The sequence below is a fragment of the Crocuta crocuta genome, unplaced genomic scaffold, assembly GCF_008692635.1.
Source record: "Crocuta crocuta isolate KB4526 unplaced genomic scaffold, BGI_CrCroc_1.0 scaffold549, whole genome shotgun sequence".
Classification (NCBI taxonomy): Eukaryota; Metazoa; Chordata; class Mammalia; order Carnivora; family Hyaenidae; genus Crocuta; species Crocuta crocuta.
Genome location: NW_027529169.1, coordinates 1105831 through 1132415, shown reverse-complemented (window position 1 = coordinate 1132415; position 26585 = coordinate 1105831). Strand labels below are relative to the sequence as shown.

At 41.2% G+C, this 26585-nt stretch overlaps 1 protein-coding gene across 1 annotated transcript in view; it reads right to left on the bottom strand.

Annotated features, from left to right (window-relative positions):
* Positions 1-10212: 10212 nt before the first annotated feature.
* The window catches only part of HSD17B6 (hydroxysteroid 17-beta dehydrogenase 6), a 43760-nt gene continuing 27387 nt past the window's right edge, over positions 10213-26585 (bottom strand). The window contains exons 2-5 of the mRNA XM_077757435.1: positions 19676-20008; positions 17999-18257; positions 13405-13568; positions 10213-10618 (exon numbers count right to left, since the gene is read on the bottom strand). Of these exons, the coding sequence (XP_077613561.1) occupies positions 10401-10618; positions 13405-13568; positions 17999-18257; positions 19676-19988 (954 nt within the window). The 5' untranslated portion in view covers positions 19989-20008 and the 3' untranslated portion in view covers positions 10213-10400. The remainder of the gene's footprint in view (positions 10619-13404; positions 13569-17998; positions 18258-19675; positions 20009-26585) is intronic.

Sequence of the window (26585 nt, the reverse complement as noted above, 5' to 3'; positions counted from 1 at the left end):
CCACATGGCATTCGGGGTCAGTTCCTCAGGTACAAACCCAACTGAGTGGTGCTGGCAAGAATAAAGTTGTTTCCTGAAAAGAAGAGCTTGGTGTCACAACTCTGTGCAAGAATCCTGCTACAGGGGCACTTGGGTGGCTCAGTTGGTTGAGTGCCCAACTTCAGCTCAGGTCATGATCTGCGCTTTGTGGGTTCAAGCCCTGCATCAGACTCTGCTGTGCTGACAGCTCAGAGCCTGGAGCCTACTTCAGATTCTGTGTCTCCCTTTGTCTCTGCCCCTCCCCCACTCACGCTGTTTCTCTCTCAAAAATAAATATTAGGAAAAAAAGAATCCTGCTACAAAGGCACAAACTTTCAGTTATAAGATATATACTAGGAATGTAATGTACAACATGATTACTATAGCTAATACTGCTGTATATTATACAGAAGTTATTAAGAAGATCCTAAAAGATTTCATCACAAGGAGACTTTTGTGTGTGTGGATGTGTGAATAATTGTGAATTATTTCTCAACAAAACTGGAAAAAAATAATTTTAAATAGTTTGTGGTTATCTATGATGCAAATATACCTCCCAATTGGTGGCCTGTCTTTTGGCTTATGTAAGGTGTATCTGATATAGAGAAGCCCTCCTTAATTTTATTGTAGTCAGACTTAATACTCCTCCTTTATGATTGTGTTTTTGTGTATCTTGTTTAAAGAGTCTTCCCTATCCTAAAGATATAAATATGCTCTCAATGTTTCATTTTGATAGACTAAAAGTTTTGCTTTTTCACATTTAGGTATTTATTCCTCTGGAACTCATATTTGTGTGTGGTATGGGATAAGTACCTAATTTTATTATTTTTCCATATATAATAAATATTACTTTTTCAAGAAAAAACTGTTGTCTTATGTCTGCTATTGGATTGTTTCCCCATTACCTTGTTATGATACTGTCATGTCGAGTTTCCATTTCTCAGCTCTCCACTCTGCTCTTTACATCTATTTGTCTATCTTTGATTTACATCTAATTGTTCATATGACTAATTTTATAGTAAGTCTACTGCTCAGGGGAGGCAAGTTTCATTCACTTTGTTCTTGAAAATTCTCTGGGTTGTTCTGCCCCCTTGCTCTTACAACTAAAATTTAAAAACAGCTCCTCAATTAGAATAAAATGCTATTGGGATTTTAACTGGATTGGAATCACATTGAATTTATAAATTATTTGGGGGAAATTGATATATTTTTCTGATATTAAGACTCCCTATTAATAAATATTGTATACTTTTACATTACCCAGGCTTTCTTTAATGCCTTGCAATAAAATTTTACAATTTCCTAAGTGAAGGTATTGCACATCTTTTGCTAAGATTACTAGGTACTGAGGGGAGGGGCCAAGATGGTGGAGCATCATGGAAGCTTTTTGCTTCTCTTGTCTCTGAAATGCAGCTAGATCAACACCAAACCATCTTGCACACCTAGAAAACTGATCTGAGGATTAACACAACAATCTGCACAACATGAACCACAGAACTTGGCAGGTATGCAGCACGGAGAGGTGAACTGGGGGATAGAGAAGCCCCAGAGCGTAGGGAGTTTATTTTTGCTTGTGGACAGAGGACAGAGACAGGGGGAGTAGAGGGAAAGCACTCTCCCCCAAAAGCAGCTGGAGAGAAAGAGAGAGCGGAAACATCCATAAGGGACTTAACAAGAAAGGAAGAAAGGAGATGGTTTAAATACCATTAAGACTCTATTAACAGGGGAATGCAGAGTCAAACTCCATAGCTCAATACCTGGCAGAGCTCTGGTGAGAAGGGAGAATCCTCACAGCAGACGGTGAGGTCCAAGGGGTCTTCAGGCCACATGGAGAGAGGTGGTTCCCCCACAGGGAGAACCTTTGGTAGAGGCTGTGCGGCCTCCCCATAGGCAAAGGTCCCTGTGGACCCTGAAGAACAGCCATGTTTGCTGGTGCTGGAACAAAGACATTAAGGGGAGGTAAAGCCTGGCTCCAGATGTGTGTTGTGATTTAGCATAATCCCTGAAACGCCGCTGCTACATGATCACCTGAACTTTTTCTGGGGCGGGCTGGAATCCATCGGGCTGTAGTCTCCGGGCATTGGCAGCAGCACAGTCCCACAAATGTTCCTGGGGGTGGGCTGGCACCTGGCCATTGCTCCGCGAGAGTGACTCTTCCCCAGAGGGTCTGAGCGAGTCAAAGCCGCAGGACCCTCAGAAGTGAGGAGTTTGGAAACAGCCCAATCTGAGCTAAAACTCCAGAGAGAGGTGCTGCCTGGCAGGCTGACGGCTTGGTCTCCTACAGCGTAGAGGCGGGAAGTGGATGGAAGCTGGAGACGAAGGTGTTTGATTGCCAGTTGGCGAGACCACAGAGTTCTGATACTAGAGACTGGGTAGGTGGGTGACACCATTTTCACCTCTCCCATGCATGTGCATATACGCATACACCCGCCCTCAATGATCCACCCCAGTAAGCTAAGCAGCGCCGCCTAGTGGAGAATGGAGCCATTACACTAAGCCCCGCCCAACTGCAGCAACGGTGCTCGAGAGGAACACAAGTCTCTCACTTGGCTTAGTTTACAGACTGTAAAGTGCTTCACAGTTTGACTTCTAGGGGAAAACTTGATGTAATGTCTATCATATTTCATTCTGCTCGATGGTCCATCTATTCCATTTTTTCCCTTTTTCTTTTCTTATTCTTTTTTTTTTTNTACCGACTAAGCCACCCAGGCGCCCCTTCTTTTCTTATTCTTGAATACAAGAAGAGGAAAAATTTATTTTTATTTTCCATCTTAACCAAAAAAGATTTTTTACTGTATTTTTTACTTTTTTGTAAATGTTTTTCTATTCTATTTTACTTTCATCATTTCATTTTATTCTATTTTGTTGTGTTCATATTTTAAATTTTGATATGTTTTCCTTTTCTTTTCTTTCCCTTTTTTCTCTATTCTATCAAACTTCTTTCAATGACCAGACCAAAACACACCTAAGATCTAGCATCCTTTATTTGATTTGTGTTGTTTTTTAATTTTTTAATTTTAATTGTATTATTTCTTTTTCTTCCTCCAAAATGACAAAATGAAGGAATTCACCCCAAAAGAAAGAACAGGAAGAAATGACAGCTAGGAACTTAATCAACACAGATACAACCAAGGTGTCTGAACCAGAATTTAGAATCATGATAATAAGAATACTAGCTGGGGTTTAAAAAAAGCATAGAATCCCTCTGCAAAAATAAAAGAAGTAAAATATAGTCAGAATGAAATTAAAAATAATATAACTGAAATGCAATCTCAAAGGATGCCACCATGGCAAGGTTGGAGGACATAGGGCAATGAATCAGTGATTTAGAGGACACTTATGGAGAATAATGAAGCAGGAAAAAAAAGAGGTAAACCAAGGCAAAAGAGCATGATATAAGAATTAGAGAACTCAGTGATACATGAAAAAGGAATAACATCTAAATCATAGGGGTCCCAGAAAATGAAGAGAGAGAAAAAGGGACAGAAGGCTTATCTGAGCAAATCATAGCAGAAAACTTTCCTAACCTGGGGAAAGACACAGACAACAAAATCCAGAAAGCACAGAGAACTCCCATTCAACTGAACAAAAACCAACCATCAACAAGGCATACCATAGTCAAATTTACAAAATACACAGAAAAGGAAAGAATCATGAAAGCAGCAAGGGAAAAAAGTCCTTAACCTCAAAGGAAGACATCAGGTTCACAGAAGACCTATCCACAGAAACTTGGCAGGCCAGAAACTAGTGGCAGGATATATTCAATGTGCTGAATCAGAAAAATATGCAGCCAAGAATTCTTTATCCAAGAAGGCTGTCATTCCAAATAGAAGGATAGAGGAGCACCTGGGTGGCTCAGTCGGTTAAGCATCTGACTTTGGCTCAGGTCATGATCTCACAGTCCGTGGGTTCAAGCCTCACGTCAGGCTTTATGCTGACAGCTCAGATCCTGGAGCCTGCTTCAGATTCTGTGTCTCCCTCTCTCTCTGCCCTCCCCCACTCGCTCTCTGTCTCTGTCTCTCAAAATAAAATAAAGATATAAAAAAAATTTTTTTTTAAGTTCTAAAAAAAGAATAAAAGGAGAGATAAAAAGTTTCCCAGACAAACAAAAGCTAAAGGAGTTTGTGACCATAAGCCAGCCCTGCAAGAAATTTTAACAGGGACTCTCTTAGGGGAGAAAAGACAAAATAAAACAAGACCAAAAGCAACACAGACTAGAAAGGACCAGAGAACACCACCAGAAACTCCAACTCTACAGGCAACACAATGGCAATAAATTCATATCTTTCAGTACTCACTCTAAATGTCAATGGACTAAATACTCCAATCAAAAGACATAGGGTAACAGATTGGATATGAAAACAAGATCCATCTATATATGCTGTTTTACAAGAGACCTATTTTAGATCTAAAGACACCTTCATATTGAAAGTAAAGAGATGGAAAACCATCTATCATGCTAATGGTCACCAAAAGCAAGCCAGAGTAGCCATACTTATATCAGACAATGTAGATTTTATTTAAAAAAATTTTTTTAATGTTTTTTTATTTATTACTAGGAGAGAGAGAGAGAGACAGAGTGAGTAGGGAGGGTCAGAGAGAGAGGGAGACACAGAATTTGAAACAGGCTCCAGGCTCTGAGCTGGCTGTCAGCACAGAGCCCAACACAGGGCTCGAGCCCACGAACCGTGAGATCATGACCTAAGCGAAAGTCGGACGCTTAACCGACTAAGCCACCCAGGCACCCCCAGATAATGTAGATTTTAAAATAAAGACTGTAACAAGAGATGAAGAAGGGCATTCATTACATCATAATTAAGGGGTCTATCCACCAAGAAGATCTAACAGTTGTAGACATATGTGCCCCAAACGTGTGACACCTAAATATATAAAGCAATTAATCACAAACATACAGAAACTCATTGATAATAATACCATAATAGTAGGGGACTTCAACATCCCGCTTACAGCAATGGACAGATCATCTAAACAGATAATCAACAAGGAAACAATGACCTTGAATGACACACTAGACAGGATGGACTTAACAGATATATTCAGAACATTTCATCCTAAAGCAGCAGAATATACATTCTTCTCAAGTGCACATGGAACATTCTCCAGAATAGATCACACAGTGGAACACAAATCAGCCCTCAATAAGTACAAAAAGATCGAGATCATACCTGCATATTTTCAGACCTCAACACTATGAAACTCAAAATCAACCACAAGAAAAAAATTTGGAAAGACAACAAATACTTAGAGACTAAAGAGCATCCTACTAAAAAATGAATGGGCTAACCAAGAAGTTAAAGAGGAAATTAAAAGTATGTGGAAGCCAATGAAAATGATAACACCATAAGCCCTAAACCTCTGGGATACAGCAAAGGCGGTCATAAGAGGGAAGTATATAGCAATCCAGGCCTTCTTAAAGAAGGAAGAAAGGTCTCAGATACACAACCTAACCTTACACCTTATAGAGCTGTAAAAGGAACAGCAAATAAAACCCAAAACTGATATAAGATGGGAAATAATGAAGATTAGAGAGAATTTTCAATGCTATCTAAACAACAACAACAACAAACAACAACAACAACAAACAGTAGAACACATCACTGAAACCAGAAGCTGGTTCTTTGAAAGAATTAACAAAATTCATAAACCCCTAGCCAGTTTGATAAAAAAGAAAAAGGAAAGGATCCAAATAAATAAAATCAAGAAAGAAAGAGGAGAGATCACAACCAACACTGCAGAAATACATAAGAAAATATTATGAACAATTAAATGCCAATAAATTGGGCAATATGGAAGAAATAGACAAATTCCTAGAAACATATGAACTACTAAAACTGAAACAAGAAAAAACAAAATTTGAACAGACCCATAAACAGTAAAGAAATTGAATTAGAAATCAAAATTCTTCCCAAACCCCCCCCCCAAAACAAAAAACAAAACCAAGAGTCCAGGGCCAGATGGACTTACAGGAGAATTCTACCAAGCATTTAAAGAAGAGTTAACATCTATTCTTTTGAAGCTGTTCCAAAAAAATAGAAATGGAAGGAAAACTTCCAAACCCATCCTATGGAGCCAGTATTATCTTATGATTCCAAAACCAAAGACCCCACTAAAAAGGAGAACTACAGACCAATTTCCCTGACGAACATGGATGCAAAAATCCTCAACAAGATACTAGCCAACCAAATCAAACAATACTTTAAAAGAATCATTTACCACAAACAAGTGGGATTTATATCTGGGATACAGGGCTGGTTCAATATCTGCAAATCAATAAATGTGATACATCACATCAATAAAAGAAAGGACAAGAACCACATGATCCTCTCAAAAGTTGCAGAGAAAGGATTTGACAAAATACAGCATCCTTTCTGATAAAAACCCTCAAAAAAGTAGGGATAGAAGGATCATACTTCAAGATCATAAAAGACATATGTGAAAAGCCCACCAGTATCATCTTCAATGGGGAAAAACTAAAGCTTTCCCCTTAAGGTTAGGAACACGAGAGTAATGTCCACTCTCACCACTTTATTCAACATAGTGGAAATCCTGGCCTCAGCAACCAGACAATACAAAGGAATAAAAGGCATCTAAATCAGTAAGGAGGAGTAAAACTTTTACTCTTCGCAGACGACATGATACTGTATATGGAAAACCCAAAAGATTCCACAAAACCTGCTAGAACTAATCTATGAATTCAGCAAAATCACAGGATATAAAATCAATGCACAGAAATCAGTTGCATTTCTATACACCAGTAATTCCCTGGTGGTCTAGTGGTTAGGATTCAGCGCTCTCTATACACCAGTAATGAAGCAGCAAAAGGAGAAATCAAGGAATTGATCCCATTTATGATTGCACCAAAATCCATAAAATACTTAGCAATAATAAATCTAACCAAAGAGGTGAAAAATCTATACACTGAAAACTTTAGAAAGCTTATGAAAGAAATTGAAAAAGACACAAAAAAATGGAAAAATATTCCATGCTCATGGATTAGAAGAACAAAATATTGTTAAAGTGTCGATACTACCCATATTCCACATATCAATGCAATCTACATATTCAATGCAACGCCTATCAAAATAACACCAGCATTCTTCATAGAACTAGAACAAACAATCCTAAAATTTTGTATGGAATCAGAAATAACCCTGAATAGCCAAAGCAATCCTGAAAAAGAAAACCAAAGCTGGAGGCATCGCAATCCCAGACTTCAAGATGTATTACAAAGCTGTAGTCATCAACACAGTACGGCACTGGCACAAAAACACACTTAGATCAATGGAACAGAGGACCCAGAAATGGACCCACAAACGTATGGCCAACCAATATTTGACAAAGCAGGAAAGAACATCCAATGGAAAAAAGATAGTCTCTTCAGCAAATGGTGTTGGGAAAACTGGACAGTGAAACACAGAAAAATGAACTTGAACCACTTTTTTACACCATACACAAAAATAAACTCAAATGGATGAAAGACCTAAAGGTAAGACAGGAAGTCATAGAAATCCTAGAGTTTCGAGAAAGCAGGCAAAACCTCTTTGACCTTGGCTGCAGCAACTTCTTACTCAACATGTCTCCAGGCACAAGGGAAACAAAAGCAAAAATGAACTATTGTGACCTCATCAAGATAAACAAAACTTCTGCACAGGGAAGGAAACAATCAACCAAACTAAAAGGCAACAAACAGAATGGGAGAAGATATTGGCAAATGACATATCCAGAATCTATAAAGAACTTATCAAACTCAACACCCAGAAAACAAATAATCCAGTGAAAAAATGGGCAAGAGACATGAATAGACACTTCTCCAAAGAAGATATCCAGATGGCTAACAGACACATAAAAAATTCTCAACATCACTCATCATCAGAGAAATGCAAATCAAAACCACAATGAGATGCCACCTCACACCAGTCAGAATGGCTAAAATTAACAATTCAGGCAACAACAGATGCTGATGAAGACACAGAGAAAGAGGATCTCTTTTGCAATACTGATGGGAATGCAAACTGGTGCAGCCATTCAGAAAAACAGTATGGAGGTTCCTCAAAAAATTAAAAATAGAACTACCCTATGATCCAGCAATTGTACTACTAGGTATTTACCCAAGGGATACAGGTGTGCTATTTTGAAGGGTCATGTGCACCCCAATGTTTACAGCACTGTTATCGACAATAGCCAAAGTGTGGAAAGAGCCCAAATGACCATCAAAAGACAAATGGATAAAGAAGGTGTCATACATATACACAATGGAGTATTACTCGGTGATCAAAAAGAATGAAATCTTGCTATTTACAACTACGTGGATGGAACTAGAGGGTATTATGCTAAGCGAAATTAGTCAGAGAAAGAGAGTATCATGACTTCACTCATATGTGGAACTTAAGATACAAAACAGATGAACATAAGGAAAAGGAAGCAAAAATAATATAAAAATAAGGAGGGAGACATAAGACTTTTAAATACAAAGAACAAACTGAGGGTGGTTGGGGGGGTGGGCTAAATAGGTAAGGGGTATTAAGGAAGACACTTGTTGGGATGGACCCTGGGTGTTATACATAGGAGATGAATCACTGGAACCTACTCCTGAAATCGTTATTATCCTATATGCTAACTAATGAATGTAAATTAAAAAAAAATAAATAAAATTTTTAAAAAATACTTACCTGGGTGCTGGGTGGCTCAGTCGGTTAAGCATCCAACTTTGACTCAGGTCATGATCTCACAGTTTGTGGGTTTGAGTCTCACTTCAGGCTCTGTGCTGACAGCTCAGAGCCTGGAGCCTGCTTCAGATTCTGGGTCTCCCTCTCTCTGCCCCTCCCCTGCTAGTACACGCTCTCCCTAAAAATAAATGTTGAAATGTACACTCTCTCTTTAAATAAATGTGAAAAAAAACCCTTACCTGAAATAAATAAATAAATAGATTACTTGGTACCTTATATTTTTTGTTGCTATTTTGACACAAATGATAACATTTTTACAAATTACAGTTCCTATATAATGTCTGAGATTCGCCTCAGTATAAGCTTTGACTTCAGAATCATGTTGTTTTATGTATTCAAAAAATAAAATCAATGTGCATGCAAGGGGAGAAAGGCTAAATTAAATACTAACAAGAAAAAAAATACACGAAACTATATTTCAAATGAATAATAAACACCAAATGGGGAAAAATTAACATTTGGAAGAAGTACTTTGACTACATATGAAACTACAAACTATATAGTTTAAAGACTAACCAACACAAGTAAATATTGAACTCCAACTGGTAGGTATCTGTAATAGTATGGGTATAGGAATTCTAAAACTATGAAACAATGACAAAAATGGTTTATAACTAGCTGAATAAAATAAGAATCCATGAGTCCATTCTTATAATAAATAAAAAATAAAGGAGATGGAAACTTCAACTTGTAAATGTAGATGTAATAAGGGAGTTAAAAATCACCATTCATAAGCATCAAAGAAATAATTGATTTTTAAATGAATCATTAATAATTCTAAAATTAGTAGGTAAAAGTTTGATGAGGAAGAGGACATCTATCTATAATCTCAAAATATCCTCACAAATTATTTATTAATTACAAAAATATTAACTTTATAGTGGAGAAATTTGGCGGTCTCTATTTTAACCAAGTGTTCAAAAAGGACACCATATTATTTAAAAATATAGAGGTTAATACCAGAAGAAATAGCTAAAAGTTGAAAGCATTTGCCTCTGAGGAGCAGCAGTGAAGGGTGGGGAACTGATGTTTTTTATTTTTAAGCTTTTGAGTATTAACTGAACATTTAAGTATGTATGTGTGTTATTTGGATTAAAAAAATTAAAAATCAGGGGCACCTGGGTGGCTTAGTTGGTTAAGCATCCAACTTTGGCTCGGGTCATGATCTCATAGTTTGTGAGTTTGAGTCCCATGTCGGGCTCTCTACTGTCAGCACAAAGCTTGCTTCTGGTCCTCTGTCTCCCTCTCTCTGCCCCTCCCACCTCTTGCTCTCTCTGTCTCTCTCACAATAAATAAATAAACTTAAAAAAAAATTACCATAGTACAGATCAATTTCAAGCAAGGATAAATAGGCCCATGTATTTCTCAATAGTTCTTGAGCAATAGTGTACCATGGCATAGAACAAGTATTCATTTACATAAAGAAATAACATCAAGACAAGTTGAATTGTTTTCAGTTTACTCTGTTTAATAAGGTAAAGAAGAATGATGCATTTTGAAAACATTCTCATCAAAAAATGCTTAAAGTAATAAAAATTCATCAGGATGAATGAATTTCATAAGGATTACTGAGACACTAATTATCAATTTCAGACTTTGTCTTCTTCATTTCAAGAGCCATCAAACCAGTTTTCTTTAGACTGCCTGGGCTGGTTTGGGCCAAGATCTAGTCAATATGTAGTCTGCCAGTGATGTAGGTAAATAAGACAGAGGAATGAAGAAAAACTGAGAATCCCAGCCAGCTGAATATCGAGTACGGGGATGCAGAGATATCAGAGCGTGTTCCATGCAGTCAGTGACCAGGTTCAGGTTTGTGCTACATCTCAACAACCCTTGTTTGACGCCATTGTAATCTGTATCCAAAAAGAGAAACGGTGGTCAACAATCTTCTTCTTTGGATTTTAATGTTAAGCTCCAGTTAGTTATACACTGTCATAGAAGTCTAACTACATTTAATTTCTACAAGGATCAGACTGATCAGGCCTATCCCCGCCCAGTAGCAGCCACAAGCCAAATGTAGCTGCCGAGCTCTTAAAATATAGCTAGTGTGACTAAACACTGAATTTGAAATTTTTAATTAATTTCCATTTTAAAACTCNAGGACAAATATCATATGTTTGCACGTATAGGAGGATTAGGAGGAACTTGACGGAGGCACTTTGGAACAACATAGGTATGTGAATCTACCTTTGCAACTGGAAAAAGTTAACATCTTACTGAGTTATAATTCATAAACCATAAAATTCAGCCACTTAAAGTGTGTAAGTTGAGGGGGGTTCAGTCGGGTAAGTATCAGACTCGGTTTGGGCTCAGGTCATGATCTCATGGTTTGTGAGTTCAATCCCTGCATTGGGCTCTGCACGGTCAGCTTGGGATTCTCTGCCTCCCTCTCTCTCTGCCCCTTCTCTGCTCACTCTCTCTCTCAAAATAAATAAATAAACATTAAAAAAAATAAATAAAGTGTACAAGTCAATGACTTTTAGTATATTCAGAATTGTGCAACCACCCACCCAATCTAAGTTTAAAACATTCTCATCATCTCCAAAAGAAAACTGTACCTATTAGCAGTTACTGTCATTTTCTGCCAACCCAGCCAGTCCTACACAACCACTAATCTACCTGCTGTCTTTAGAGACTGCCTTTTCCTGAACATTTCATATAAATAGAATTATACATTGTGATCTTTGGGGACTGGCTTCTTTTCACTAAGCAAAATGTTTTCAAACTTCATCCATGCTGTAGCACGTATGAGAATTTCATGCTTTTTTATTGCCAAATAATATTCATTATATGACTATATCACCTTTTGTTTACCTATCCATCAGTTGGTGGACATTTAAATGGTTTCCACTTTGGAGATATTATGAATAATGCTGCTGGCAACTATAAATTTTATTAATCTACAGATGAAGGATTTCCTAAGAAAATTTAGCATCTAAATTGAGATATGCTGTAAGTATAAAATACATATTGGGGCACCTGGGTGGCTCAGTCAGTTAAGTGCCCGACTCTTGGTTTCCGCTCAGGTCATGATCTCATGGTTCATGAGTTCAAGCCCCAAGTCAGGCTCTGCTCTGTGCAGGCAGTGCCAAGCCTGCTTTGGATTCTCTCTCGCTCTCTCTCTGCCCCTCCCCGTCTCTCTCTTTCTCTCTCTCTAAGTAAATAAACTTAAAAAAAACATATACCAAGTTTCAAATACTAATAAGAAAATGAATATAAAATACCTTATTAACAATCTTTCATTGATGATAAATAAATGAATGCCAAAATCATAGTATCTTGGATATGCAGGATTAAATAAACTGTGCTATTAAAATTAATTTCATCAGTTTCCTTTTTTTTTACTATGGGAACCAGAAAATTTAAGATTACACATATGGTTCTCATTATATTTCTATTGGATAGCACTGATCTAAATTATTCTGCTCCATGGACTATATGAACAATTTCAACTCCTTTTTATATCATGAAATACATATATCCTTTTATATCCATATGTACTTTATGTATAGTCACTGCAATAAATTGTTTCCCTTTTCATTTCTATTGTCAAATTAAATATATCCACAAGGGGGAACAAATTCCCTAATACACAGTTGAAAACCTTAGGTGGGGATAAGCTTACAACTGTAGCTGGCCCCCTGGCATGTTAGGAACTGTGGTTCCCTAGTTTTCTATGAGTTCTGAGAGGCTCAGGCACTGTTTTGTGCAGCTTTTTCTTGATCCAATCCTCCTCCACTCTGTTAATGGTCACCTTCTTAGGCCTGATGCACCCAGAAGATAGTGCTGTAGGTTGGGAGTCCTCTGTCTGTACTTCTGTCTGCCTTTTCTTTGGACTACAATATCACTCAAAGCCAGTGACAGGGCTGCTGCTACCCACCGATCGCAGGGTCCTTTGGAAAATGGAAAGGAGAGCTGGTCCCTTGGGCCTTGGCAAGCTCCTGACTTCTTTGTATGAAGAAAAAGCATTGTTTTCCCCAGGAAGGTGGAACCCCATATTGATGTGCATGACTTACTTCTACTAAGCAGACCGCCTTGCCTTAAACCCCAACTCCCTCTTCTTCCAGGTCCTGAGGATGACATTCTTACAAGAAATTGAACCATCTCACTCCCATGAAGCTCCTAAGGCCTGCACATGAGTTCTAGTCCCTGGGCACAGCCAATACGGCACTGCACAGCTGGTCCTCACCCACTTCCCTCTACCCACACACGCTCACCCTCCTCCCACAGTAAGACATGGAGTTGTAGCTGGACCCTTTGTTACCGAAAGGACTGTATTTCAGTTGTGCAGGCCTCCCACACCAGCCTCACCAAACTACAGAGGGGCACCCCCTTCTCGAGACCCAGAGTTTCCATGCCTCTAACCATGTAATACCTCCCTAGTGCTCAGGTGGCCAGGCTTGGCCAAGGCGGCGCAGGCCTTGCTCCTAAGCTTTCTATGTAACCTCTTCCTCAGCCATGACAGCCATCACCAAGCCAACCATGAGGGCCCTGGGACCTTCTCAAATGCCAGGAAGGCTTTGTTTCCTTAAACAGTTCACAGTTCTCAGTTCTCAGAGCTTGCCAATCATTCCCCACCAACCCTCTTTTCCCTTTCTCATGCAAGGTTATCCATTATTCTATGAAAAGAAAAGCTCACGGGCATCAAAAAACTTCTGTCCATAGGCCTCCTTAATATGCGTAGGGACTTCTTCCCAGGCTTGCTTTATTCTTCCTAAGGACGACTGCAGATCTGACATGCCAGTTCTGAAATAGCCAGGTTCAATCACACTGATTTTGACCCCAAAATGTTGAAGCTCACGCCTGAAAATAAAAACCCTCAAGTTAACTCTTTTGATTGAGAGACAGCACGGTTCAATGATCTCAGGGAGGAAACAAAACAAAACAGGTTATAAAAACAACTCTCCTGAATATTTTAAAGGATAAAGAAATGGAGAGGAAAAAACCAAAATTTTAAATATCCTGAGATCCAAAAATTAGGACATGATTATATAAACTACCATAACCATTCAATTCTACCACCCCTCTTTTCACAATTAAGTCTCTACCATGTGTTAGGCAGTAAAGCCATGCAGAATACAAGGAATAATTTAAAAAATTAGCATTTTTACAGCAGCTATTGTGTAGTTTACACGCACAATCTCAGAAAATCAAGACTCAGTTGCTTGCCTCAAAAAGCTCACAGTAGGTAAGTCTAACGAGTACGCAAATAATTATAACACAACTCAAAAGAACTGTAAAGGAGAGATATTCAAGGGGCTCCATAAGCAGAGAGGAGGTGGCAGATAGATTTTTTTTTTAATGTTTTTTATTTACTTCTGAGAGAGAGAGACAGCGTGAGCAGGGGAGGGTCAGAGAGAGAGGGAGACACAGAATCTGAAACAGGCTCCAGGCTCTGAGCTGTCAGCACAGAGCCCAACGCGAGGCTCGAACCCACTAACCGTGAGATCATGACCTGAGCCAAAGCCAGACGCTCAACTGACTGATCCACCCAGGCGCTCTCAGATAAATATTCTGAGGGAGTCAGGGAAGGCTTCAATGAGGAAGAATGTTTCAGTTGAGCCTTGAAGGATAAAGAGGAGATTCCCAAGTTAAGAAAGGGGAAGAGTGGAGTAGCAGGTAGTAGGAATTGTACTCACAAAAGCACAGGCCTCTGAAAAATGACCATGTGTTCAAAGACTCCAAGATATCATTAATAGAATATGATATGAGCATTAAAATTGCAAGTCATTAGGGGCGCCTGGGGGGCTCAGTCGGTTAAGCAGCCGACTTCAGTTCAGGTCATGATCTGGCAGTCTATGAGTTCGAGCCCCACGTCAGGCTCTGTGCTGGCCACTCAGAGCCTGGAGCCTGCTTCCAATTCTGTGTCTCCCTCTCTGCCCCTCCCCTGCTTGCTCTCTCTCTCTCTCTCTCAAAAATAATAAACATTAAAAAAATAAAGAAATAAAATAAAATTGCAAGCCATTGGTCATTCCAGAATATTCAGGTTAGTTCAACAAACAGTTCCAAAACACTGCTCAGGGGCTGAGTATATAGCAGGCACTGTGCTAAGCGTCGCCTTCACCAGGAGAAGTAGGATGGCACTGTGCACCACAGGAGAGGGATACTCTAGATGTTCAGCAGACAATGATAAGGGGTGTTCCCTAATCTAGAGGTTCAAGTAACCTCGCTGGAGAAGATGAAGCCCAAGCTATGTCAAGGAGAAATCTCTGAAATAATGATCCATAAGAAGGTAGAACACAAAGCATCATGACCCTCTAAAGCAGAGAGTGCTTCTCAAAACGTGGACCCCAGATAAATGGCAACATTAGCATTTTGGAAGCCTGTTAGAAATGTAAATTATTGGGCTCCAGTCCAGATCTATTAGGTCAGAAACTCTGGGGGTGAGGCCCAATAGTGTGTTTGAATAAGCCGTCAGGGTGGCTCTGAGGCATCCTAAAAGTTAAAAACCACTATTCTAATGGAAGAGCCTCCCTTATCAAAGCAAAATCTAAAACCTTCCAGTGAGAAAGATTCTCCAGGCACCTGTGTGTGCCAGGGAAGAGGGAGAGCTATGTAAGCCACCCTAAAACTTCCCCTTGCAGCTCCCTCACTGTGATTCCCATCACAAAAACATCTGCATTCCTTTTAAAACTCCAATTCATATGTGGGACAAAACTTCCTTTCCCTGTTCAGCCTTAGCACAATTAAGGCATGCTGGAATTTTCTAAAGGAATTCGTGATCTGAATACTGGATGGACAGATCTTTGTTCTTGGTCTGGAAATGAGTCAAGGGGTTTGAGGGACCAGTGGTGAGTGGTGGTAAATCAGTAGGCAGTAGCCTCATGGAGGTAAACAGAATGTCAATTAGACTAGAAGCCAGGCAAGGCGCCTGTCACATGGTAACAACTCAGGTAACTTCCTCAGTTATTTCCCTATTCCCTTCCTAGGCAGATAATACAATACGCATATTATAAGAGATATCTACCAATCATGGCATGTGGTAGACTGAATAACGGCCCCCAAAGGTATCAGGTCCTAATTCCTGGAATCTATAAATGTTAGCCTCGGCGGCAAAGACTTTGTGGTTGTGATTAAGTTAAGGATCTTGAGTACGGAGATTATGCTGGATAATTTGGGTGTGCACTACGTGCAATCACAATTATCCTTATAAGAGAGACAGAAGCAGATTTGAAGGCCAACAGAGAAATAGAAAGTAACAAGACCATGGGAGGCAGAGAATACAGTGATGCAGTCACAAGCCAAGAATGCTGATAGCCAGCAGAAGTGGAAGAGGCAAGGCACAGATTCTACCCTAGAGCCTTCAGAAGGAGTCTGGCCCTGTCAACAACTTGATTTTGGCCCAGTAATACTGATTTCAGATTTTGGCTTACAGAACTGTGAGGGAATAAATATGTGTTGTTTTCAGACACTGTAAATTACAGCAGTCATGGGGTGCCCGGCTGGCTCACTCAGTAGAGTGTGCAACTCTTGATCTTGGGGTTGTGAGTCTGAGCCCTATGATGGGTGTGGAGATTACTTAAAAAAATAGAATTCTGGGGCACCTGGGAGGCTCAGTCGGTTAAGCATCTGACTTTCGCTTGGGTCATGATCTCGTGGTCCATGAGTTTGAGTCCCACATCAGGCTCTGTGTTGACAGCTCAGAGCCTGGAGCCTTCTTCAGATTCCGTGTCTCCCTCTCTTTGCCCCTCCCCTGCTTGCACTATCTCTTTGTCTCAAATGAACATTAAAAACACCAGAATTCCAAAAAAAAGATTCACAGCAGCCATAGAAAGCTAATACATGGTGTCTAAAATATTCACAGCTCGGGGCACCTGAGTGGCTCAGTCGGTTAAGCATCTGACTTCGGCCTAGGTCATGATCTCGCCAGTCCCAAGTTCAAAGCCTTGAAACTGCTTCAGATTCTGTGTCTCCCTCTCTCTCTCTCTGCTCCTCCCCTACTCACACTCTTGTCTCTTGTCTCTTTCTCTCAAAAATAAACAGATATTTAAAAAAATAAAATAAAACAAAATGTTCACAGCTCATTTCAACATGTGAAACTGTCATAAAGTCAGTCCCTGCCAAAGGGGCAGGTGTGTAGCAATATATTTTTTTAATTATTTATTTTGAGAGAGAGAGCGAGCAGGGGAGGGACAGAGAGAGAGGAAGAGAGAGAATCCCAAGCCCTATGTGGGGCTTGATTCCATGAACTGTGAGATCAAGACCGGAGCCAAGATCAAGAGCGGGATGCTTAACCAACTGAGCCACCCAGGCATCCCTGTGCAGAAGTATTTTGTGCCACGTGAGTCTGTCATGTCCACAGTTGACTGGACCAGGGAGGGTACTTCATGGGAGGAGAGCCCCCTTAGGACTGGAGAGTGGCTCTGCCTGATACTACCTATGTTATGACCATGGCAAATTACTAACCTCTGTGCCTCAGCTTCCTCACACATACAGTAAGGATAAAAATAATACCTTCTCCATTGGAATTCTATGAAGATTAAATGACTTATTAGATGTAAAGTACTTACAACAGTGCCTGACACATAAAAAGTGCATGAAAATGTCACGTCACCTGGCACACACACAGAAAATGAATACAGCTAATAGAGTCCTCTCTCTTAGGAACTAAAATGTAAAGGGAAGTATAAAAAGAAGGAAGCAGCCAATAGAGAGGGACATGAAGCTGAAACAATGCATGAAAAAGAGACAGGTGGAAGAAGCAGGGCCATTAGGGGTAGTGGCAAACTGAAGTTCTAAGAAAAGAAGATCTTAGATAAAGAAAAGATATACAGAGTAAAGCAGATGAGCACCCAGAGAAAAAGAGGGTCACCGTGGAGAAACAAGGACAGGCTCTTTGAGGGGGAAAGAAGACAGTTATCTTCTCTTCAAAAATGAAATTTTATCAAAGAAAAATCTCGAGAATTAAAATATGATGTAGTGGCAGGACACAAAGACCCAAGGTCAAAACACAGTTCAGCCAAGTGCTGGCTATGGCAGGTGAACTCTAGGAAAGAGACTTAAATCTGAGCCTCAGCTTCCTATATAAAACAGATTAGTAATAGTATCTACAAATCAAGATTTTTGGAGTAATGAAATAAGATAATGTAGTTAAAAGCAATTAGCACAATGCCTAAGACATATTTAAGGTGTTTAACGGTTGCTTTTGTTTTACCTCAGGAAGAAAGAAGGGAAGGAAGGAAAGGAGGGAGGGAGCGATGGTGGGAGGAAGAAAAAAAAAAAGAGAACATTACCTCAGAATATCTGAAAAGGCTTCCACACCATACTTGGAGCTACAGTAGACTCCTCCAAAGAAAGCAACTCTTCCCAGAATGCTGGAAACATTAACAATCCTCCCCTGTGCCTTCCTCACCAAGGGAAGCATGCTCAAGGTCACCTCGATCAAACCAATGAGGTTCACTTTGAAGACATCCACATAGCTCTCTATCTTCAGCCACTCAGTGCAGCAAAGTGGGTGAAAAATGCCTGCATTGTTGACCAGGCCCCAGAGTCCTAAAACAAAGTCAAAGCAGGAATTCAGTTTCTGACAAAATTAACAGAACTATTTACCTTGATCCTCCTGCTGACAACAACTAAAAATGTTATATAAAAATATATTTTTTAGGGGCGCCTGGGTGGCTCAGTCAATTGAGCGTCCGACTTCAGCTCAGGTTATGATCTCACGGTCTGTGGGTTCGATCCCCACGTCGGGTTCTGTGCTGACAGCTCGGAGCCCGAAGCCTGCTTCTGATTCTGTGTCTCCCTCTCTCTCTGCCCCCACCCCTGCTCATTCTTTCTCTCTCTCTTTAAATAAAAAAAGGAATAGAGCCATTAAGCCACAGAAAGGCAAGTAGGAAGCGTAAGTGCATATTATTAAATGCAAGGGCCAGTTTAAAAGGCTATATGACATTATGATTCCCACTACATGACATTCAGGAAAAAGGAAAACTATAGAGACAGGAAAATGAGTAACTGCCAGGATTTGCAGGGAGCGAGGGAGGGGATGGCAACTAGGTGGAGCACAGAGGATTTTTAGGACAGCAAAACTATTCTATATCATACTATATGGCGGATACATGTTATTTGACATTTAGCAAAACTCACAGAACTCTACAACACAAAGTGGAGCCTAAGGTAAACTATGGCCTTTAGTTAATAATAACATATCAATATTGGCTCATCAAATGTAATAAATGCACTGCACCAAGGCAAAATTTTAATAATAGAGAATTTAATAATAAAGAAAATTCTAAGGGGGGGGTCGTATATGGGAACTCTGTACTTTCTGTTCAATATTTCCATAAGCCTACAACTGCTATAAGAAATACAGTCTATTAATTAGAAAAAAATAAAATAATTTTTTTAAAAAGGCCAAAGGTTGACTTAAAGGAATGATAATATTTTCAAAAATTTTTTAACTTTATTTATTTATGAGAGAGAGAGACAGCATGAGTGGGGGAGGGGCGGAGAGAGACACACACAGAGAACCTGAAGCAGACTCCTGAAAGTGGACAGGTGACAGCTCAGAGCCTGACATGGGGCTCGAACTCACAAACTGTGAGATCATGACCTGAGCCAAAGTCGGATGCTTAGCCAACTGAGCCACCCAGGGGCCCCAGGAATGATTATATTTTAAATGGTAGCCAAGGAGAGAAGAATCAATTTCTTAAGAACACCTTGAAAATTCTTCAAACGTAAAGAACTGTGGTTTTAAATATTCCCTCAGCAAGGTGAGATAATAGCTTCAAATCTACTGGGTTCATTTGTCAAGGTAAACATTGTTAAGGAAATGAAACACCACACAAGACCACGACTGTCCTTCAAATGAAAAAGCCAGCCTTTTAAATTCTGCTTTTGAGATTTTATATAGAGAGAGAAACTTCAACATCTTAATGCCTAAGTAAATGAAAGGAGAAAATACTTCTTCATACCTCTGTCTCCTACACGTTCCTTCACCCACTGAGTGGCCGCAGAGATGCTCTCTGTCTTGGTGACGTCCAGGATCACCGTCTCCAGCCTGTCTGACGTCTGGTCTCTCAGCTGTTCTGCCCCCTTCTCCGTCAGGCACGCGGCCAGCACCCTCAAGCCTCGCAGGTCCAGCTGCCTGGCCAGCAGGTTCCCGAAGCCCGAGTCACAGCCCGTAATGAAGACGTACTTGTCTCGGAGGTTGCTCACCACCTGCCTCTCCCGGTACCAGCGCAAGAGGTAGTACAGGCCCACGAGAGCCGCCAGGTACAGCCACATGGTGAGAGGATCTCCTTCCTCTTCAAAAGAAAGAGAAGAGCTTTCATTTTATTCTGATATGCTTTGTGCCAGGCATTGCCCCAGGTGCTGGGGACTCCATATTCAGTAATACCCAAGAAATCACAGTCTAGAGAGGAGATTGGAAGGAACTAAACAAGTGAAATGTAGACAGGGGGTGAGGGGGAGGTGCCATACACAGTCTAATGAGGCTGCAAAGGACATTACCCACTGCCTACAAAGTTAGAAATGGCTTCACAGATGCAGTGATTTTGTAACTACTGCCATAGGATAGCTAAGAGTTCAAAAAGTACATATAGAGGGGGGCGCCTGGGTGGCTTAGTCGGTTAAGCGTTCGACTTTCGCTTAGGTCATGATCTCGCGGTTCGTGGGTTCGAGCCCCGCGTCGGGCTCTGTGCTGACTGCCAGCTCGGAGCCTGGAGCCTGTTTCAGTCTGTGACTCCCTCTCTCTCTGACCCTCCCCTGCTCACGCTGTCTCTCTCTCTCTCCTAGAAATAAATAAAAAAAAATATATATTAAAAAAAAGTACATATAGAGGAAAGAACATTCCAGGCAGCAACAGTGTGTACATAAACCAAGTGGTGAACAGCATAACGTCTTACTACCTACAAGCAATTCAGCACCATGCAATATAGAGCATACAGAGGTAGCGAAGGCTCAGACCATGAGGTTCCTGTGGGCCACACTAAGGAATCTGGACATTGTCTTGTAGGCAACCACAGTGTGCTATTATTGGAAGGTATTAAACAGAGGAGTGGGGTGCCTGGGTGGCTCAGTCAGTTGAGCATCCAACTTCGGCTCAGGTCATGATCTCACTGCTCGTGGGTTCTAGTCCCGCATTGGGCTCTGTGCTAACAGCTCAGAGCCTGGAGCCTGATTTGGATTCTGTGTCTCCACCTCTTTCTGCCCCTCCCATTCTCATGCTCTGTCTCTCCCTGTTTCTCAATAATAAATAAATGTTAACAAAAAAAAATCAAAAAATAAATAAAGGAGTAAGATTAGCAGATTTAGCTTTAGAGAGATCTGTCTCACAATGGGAGTGGAAGGTATATTTAACTGGGCTGTGATGAATGCAAAGAGATCAGTTAAGAGACCCAACAGAGCAACCAAAGTACTTTGTAAAGAAAGATCAATCAGATGCACTGTTGAAATGATTATGCCTACATTTCTTCATGTAGTTCTAGAGAAACAGCCACCATTTTGGGGCAATTTAGTGTCAGGTGAACTAACATATGATTCATAAAGACATAAAACACCATCAAAGATGGGTGTGAGTCCCCTAGGACATCATAAGTCCTGCACCCCAATGCCTGCATGAGGTTGAGTCTATGTAATTCAAACTCCTTAGCTTGGCATTCAGATCTTCCCAGTGCTCTGGCCCTTGACTTACTCCTTAAGCTTCTTTTTTACCACATCTCTCTTATACCCTACTCTTTAGTCATAACAAGCAGCTTTCAGTACCCCACACATTACAGGCCTTTCAAGCCACAGTACACAATTCTCTCAACAATTCCTTCCTTCCCAGACATCATCCACTTGGCAAATAACACGTATCTGTTAATAATCAGCTTAATCATCATTTTCTTTTTTTTTTTTAATATTTTTATTTATTTCTAGGAGAGAGAGAGAGAGACAGCGTGAGCAGGGGAGGGTCAGAGAGAGAGGGAGATACAGACTCCGAAATAGGCTCCAGGCTCTGAGCTGGCAGTCAGCACAGAGCCCGACGCGGGGCTCGAACCCACGAACCGCAAGATCATGACCTAAGCGAAAGTCGGATGCTTAACCAACTACCCCAGGCGCCCCTGAATCATCATTTTCATTCAACAACCATAGATAACATCTACTATGAGTCAAACACAATGTTAGGCACTGATATACAACCATAGACACAACAAGGTTCTATTCTTTATTGAATTCACCATCTAGGTATGAAGGCCAACAAGAAAACAAAGCAATGGAATAGAAGTAAGGACAAGAGGGGCGCCTAGGTGGCTCAGTCGGTTAAGCGTCCAACTTCGGCTCAAGTCATGATCTCAACGGTTTGTGGGTTCGAGCCCTGTGTTGAGCTCTGTGCTGGCGGCTAGCTCAGAGCCTGAAGCCTGCTTCGGATTCTGTGTCTCCCTCTCTCTCTGACCCTCCTCTGCTCACGCTGTCTCTCTCTCTGTCTCTCTCTCTCTCTCTCTCAGAAATAAATAAAACATTAAAAAAAAATTAGAAGTAAGGACAAGATGCTGTTGGAGCATTCTGGGGAGACCTGAGAAGGTTTCTAGAGACAATAAAATAGAATTTGAGACCTAAAGGATAATACAATAATAATAGCTAACAACAATAATAGCATAACACTCGCTGTGTATCAGACCCTTTTCGAAGCATTTCACGTACATTAACTCTATTCTCACAACAGCACTGTAAGGCAGGCCTTGTCATATTCCTGTGTTAGGTTCAAATGCCAAAACAGAATTAGATGTGCAAGTGATTCACTGGAAAAAATGTCATTAGAAGGATAAAGGGGAGAATGCAGGAGTAGATGATAATGCAGGTCTGATGCCTCCAAAAGAACAGAGAAGGAAGTAGGATTTGAGAGGAAGCACCTTAAACTGCAGAACAGCCCTGAGAAAGTCTCAACCAGGCCAGTGGGGGTTGGTCCTTGAGTAAATACTGCCCAGGAGAAGAATCCCACACTGGGCAGTACTGGCTGGTCTCCAGTAATGCTGCCATGCTCAGTCACCTAGCTGGCAGTGCCCAGAAGTGTGCCTCATAGCAGATCTAAAGGCAACAGCTGGAGGCTATCAGTTAACTGCACTCCTCAAAGCACATTCTCTTGAAAAGACATTTGAGCAACACACTTCCATGACTGCCACATTATTTTATAGATGAGCACTGAGAGATTAGATATAGCTCTGAGCAAAGTGGGGGAAGAGTGGTTCCAGGCAGAAGACTTTCCTGATCCCTCTTAATCTGACCCCTGGTCTGACAAAATAGACCACTCCCTCCCTGGCATCCCCACCACAGCCTGCACTTGAGTGTGTCGTGATGCCCACTAACTTGTCGCACTGCTTCTCCCCACTTGTAAACTATAAAGCCCTTGAGAGCCTAGGCTGTGTATTCATCTGCATCTGGCACAGTGAATGGTATATAATTGGTGCGACATTGTTAGATAAATAAATGAAATGAAGGGCGCCTGGGTGGCTTAGTCGGTTAAGCGTCCAACTTTCGCTTAGGTCATGATCTCATGGTTCGTGGGTTCGAGTCCCGCATCGGGCTCTGTGCTGACTGCCAGCTCAAGAGCCTGGAGCCTGTTTCAGAGTTTGTGACTCCCTCTCTCTCTGACCCTCCCCTGCTCACACTGTCTCTCTCTCTCTCCTAGAAATAAATAAAACATTAAAAAAAATTTTAAATTAAAAATAAATAAATAAATAAATAAATGAAATGAAAATATCCTGAGGGAGGGGGAGGAACCAATGGAGAAAAAAATAACAGGAAGAATGAGTCAGAGAAGTAGGAGCAAGAAAGNACTTTCGCCTAGGTCATGATCTCGCGGTTCGTGGGTTCGAGCCCCGCGTCGGGCTCTGTGCTGACTGCCAGCTCAGAACCTGGAGCCTGTTTCAGAGTTTGTGACTCCCTCTCTCTCTGACCCTCCCCTGCTCACACTGTCTCTCTCTCTCTCCTAGAAATAAATAAAACATTAAAAAAAATTTTAAATTAAAAATAAATAAATAAATAAATAAATGAAATGAAAATATCCTGAGGGAGGGGGAGGAACCAATGGAGAAAAAAATAACAGGAAGAATGAGTCAGAGAAGTAGGAGCAAGAAAGCCAAAGGAAGCCAAGGGAAGAGGGGCTTAATGCAGATCAACTCTGCCACGTGGAGGTCCACTAAATAAGGCTCATAAGGAGTTAACAGTAAAGAAGGCAGCCTGAAGTGGACTGATGGACAGACAGGAGAGCAGAAAGTAGAGCCAAAGGGATTCTTTTCAAAAGAGTCTGAGAACAGAAGGCAGTAGCTACAGGGGAATGAAGGATTGTGATACTGTGATTTATAATGAGAAATATATATACAGGGGGTGCCTGGGTGGCTCAGTCGTTAAGCGTCTGACTTCAGCTCAGGTCATGGTCTCGCAGTTCATGAGTTCAAGCCCCATGTGGGGCTCTGTGCTGACAGCTCGGAGACTGGAGCCTGCTTCAGATTCTGCATCTCACAGACTTCGAGATCATGACCTGATGCTTAACTGACTGAGCCACCCAGGCACCCCAGTGTGCTCTTAATCCCCTTCACCTACTTCACTCATCCCCTCACCCATCTCCCCTCTGATAACCATCAGTATGTTCTTTATAGTTAAGTGTTTCTGTGAGTTCTGTGAGGTGCTCTAGCAAATTAATACCACCCCGAAAGGGGGTCACTGGAACTTTTATGTGTAGCCAGTCAGTCAGAAGCACTGGTGATAATCTGGGCTGGCAACTGGCACCTGAAGTGGGGGTTGGGTAGCAGTCTTACAGGACTGAACTTTTAATTTTTTAAGATTTGTTTTGTTTTTTTGTTTTTTTTTTATTTATTTCTGAGGGAGAGAGAGACAGCGTGAGCAGGGGAGGGTCAGAGAGAGAGGGAGATTACAGAATGTGAAGCAGGCTCCAGACTCTGAGCTAGCTGTCAGCACAGAGCCCGACACAGGACTCAAACCCACAAATCATGAGATCATGACTTGAGCCAAAGTCGGACCCTTAACCGACTGAGCCATCCAAGTGCCCTTTTTTTTTTTTTTAATGCTTATTTATTTTTAAGAAAGAGAGAGAGAGAGAGAGCAAGGGAGGAGAAGAGAGAAAGGGACAGAGGATCTGAAGCAGGCTGTGCACTGACAGCAGAAAGCCCGCAATGCAGGGCTCGAACCCACGAAGCATAAGATCATGACCTGAGCTGAAGTCAGACTCTTAACCACTTAACTGACCAAGCCACACAGGCGCCCCCAGGGCTGAACTTTTAACCTGTGGCATCTAATGCTGTCCCCTCACAGAGAGTGTCAGAACTGAGTTGAATTGGAGGACATTCAGCTGGTGTCACAGAGAATTGCTTGCTGGCAGGGAGACACCCTCACCCCCAACCATCAACACATTGTAATTGGGTCCAGAACCACCAAGGAAATAGGGGAGTAAAACTGAAGGAGCCAGTGAGAGAGAGAAAATAACTGACAGAGATATTTAATGCTCCCTCCTTCTTCCCATCTCTTTTCCTCCTCTCCCTTCATCTCCCCATTCTCTCTCCCACCCCAAGGTTTCAGTCTTTCTCCAATCTGAGAGTTTTGTGTTCCATAGCCAGCTGCTTCTGTTCTGCCCAACTGGCATTCTCTGGTGCACTGGAGTAACAGGACTTCCTCCTGCCTGTTTATTGACGAAGAGAGTAATTTTCTGATGCGAATCAAAGATGAAAATCCATTTCCCCCCTTAGAGAGAAGCTCAGGCCACACAGCCTCCCTGGGGATCACTATTCAACAATGGCATACCCAGCAGCAAGAAGACTGCACTGGTAGAAGAAACTTGCCCGGCCAAACAGAATCTCCAAACATGGGCCAAACCAGAACACAAATCAAATATCTAAAGATGCCTTGACTACTTCAAATATCAAACCCAAAGTGGCCTGCTTGTTTTTACAACCATTCATCTGCAAAAGCTGTGGGATCACTTATGTTTCTGCCTTTGACCCAGGAGATTTATATATTTTTATTGCTCTTTCTTGATTTATCAATTCTAGATGGTTTCAATTGACTTCCTGTAACAAGAACTTAGATTTCTCTTTCCTTCTCATCCACATGGTGCTGCTGCCTTAATTTTCTTTAAGGAGTTTAGAAGTTGAACTCAGAAAACACCTACATAAATTAAGACCTACTGTGTACTGCAGGACTGTCAGTCTCCCCTCGCCCCCAACTTTGTCTTCATTGTTTGAAGATGCTCGCCCATGAAGAACCTGAAAGTTGAAACAGCTCTCTCTGACTACAGACCCCTCATAACTTTAGGGCTTTTCTCCTCCTTCCCTCTCTCCTCTCTGTCTCTTTCCTCCCACTATGTCCTCCCTTTCGTCAGTCTATTATTACAGTCCTCTTATGGCTTCATTTACCTCCTTATACAATCTAGGTCCCACAGCCAGCCACTTGTGCGGTGTTTTCCTGGCACATCCAAAGCCTTTTCCATCCACATTCCCTAGATCCAAGTGGCACCAGAGAAAGATCAGAAAACAACAGGTTATCTCTACAACAAATCAATGATATCCCATCTCGGTTGGACTTTCACTGATACAAGATAAACCTTCTGCCTCTATCTGGCCCCTCTCCTGTTTTCTGAATAACACTTGTTCTAAATCTTTCCTAACCTTTTCGATTTCCCAACCTCATGATCATCAGGCTCTCCCTCCACAGATCAGCTCACATCTTGCCTCCCTGCCAAAGTCAGATCAGCTCAACTTCATCCTTCTCCCTTCCAAACCAATGGCCTGCACAATCTAATTCATACCCACATTTTGCCTCTCATTTCAGGGTATGCAGTATTCACTGAGGACATCTCTGCTCTAAATGTCTCTGTATTGTCTGTCT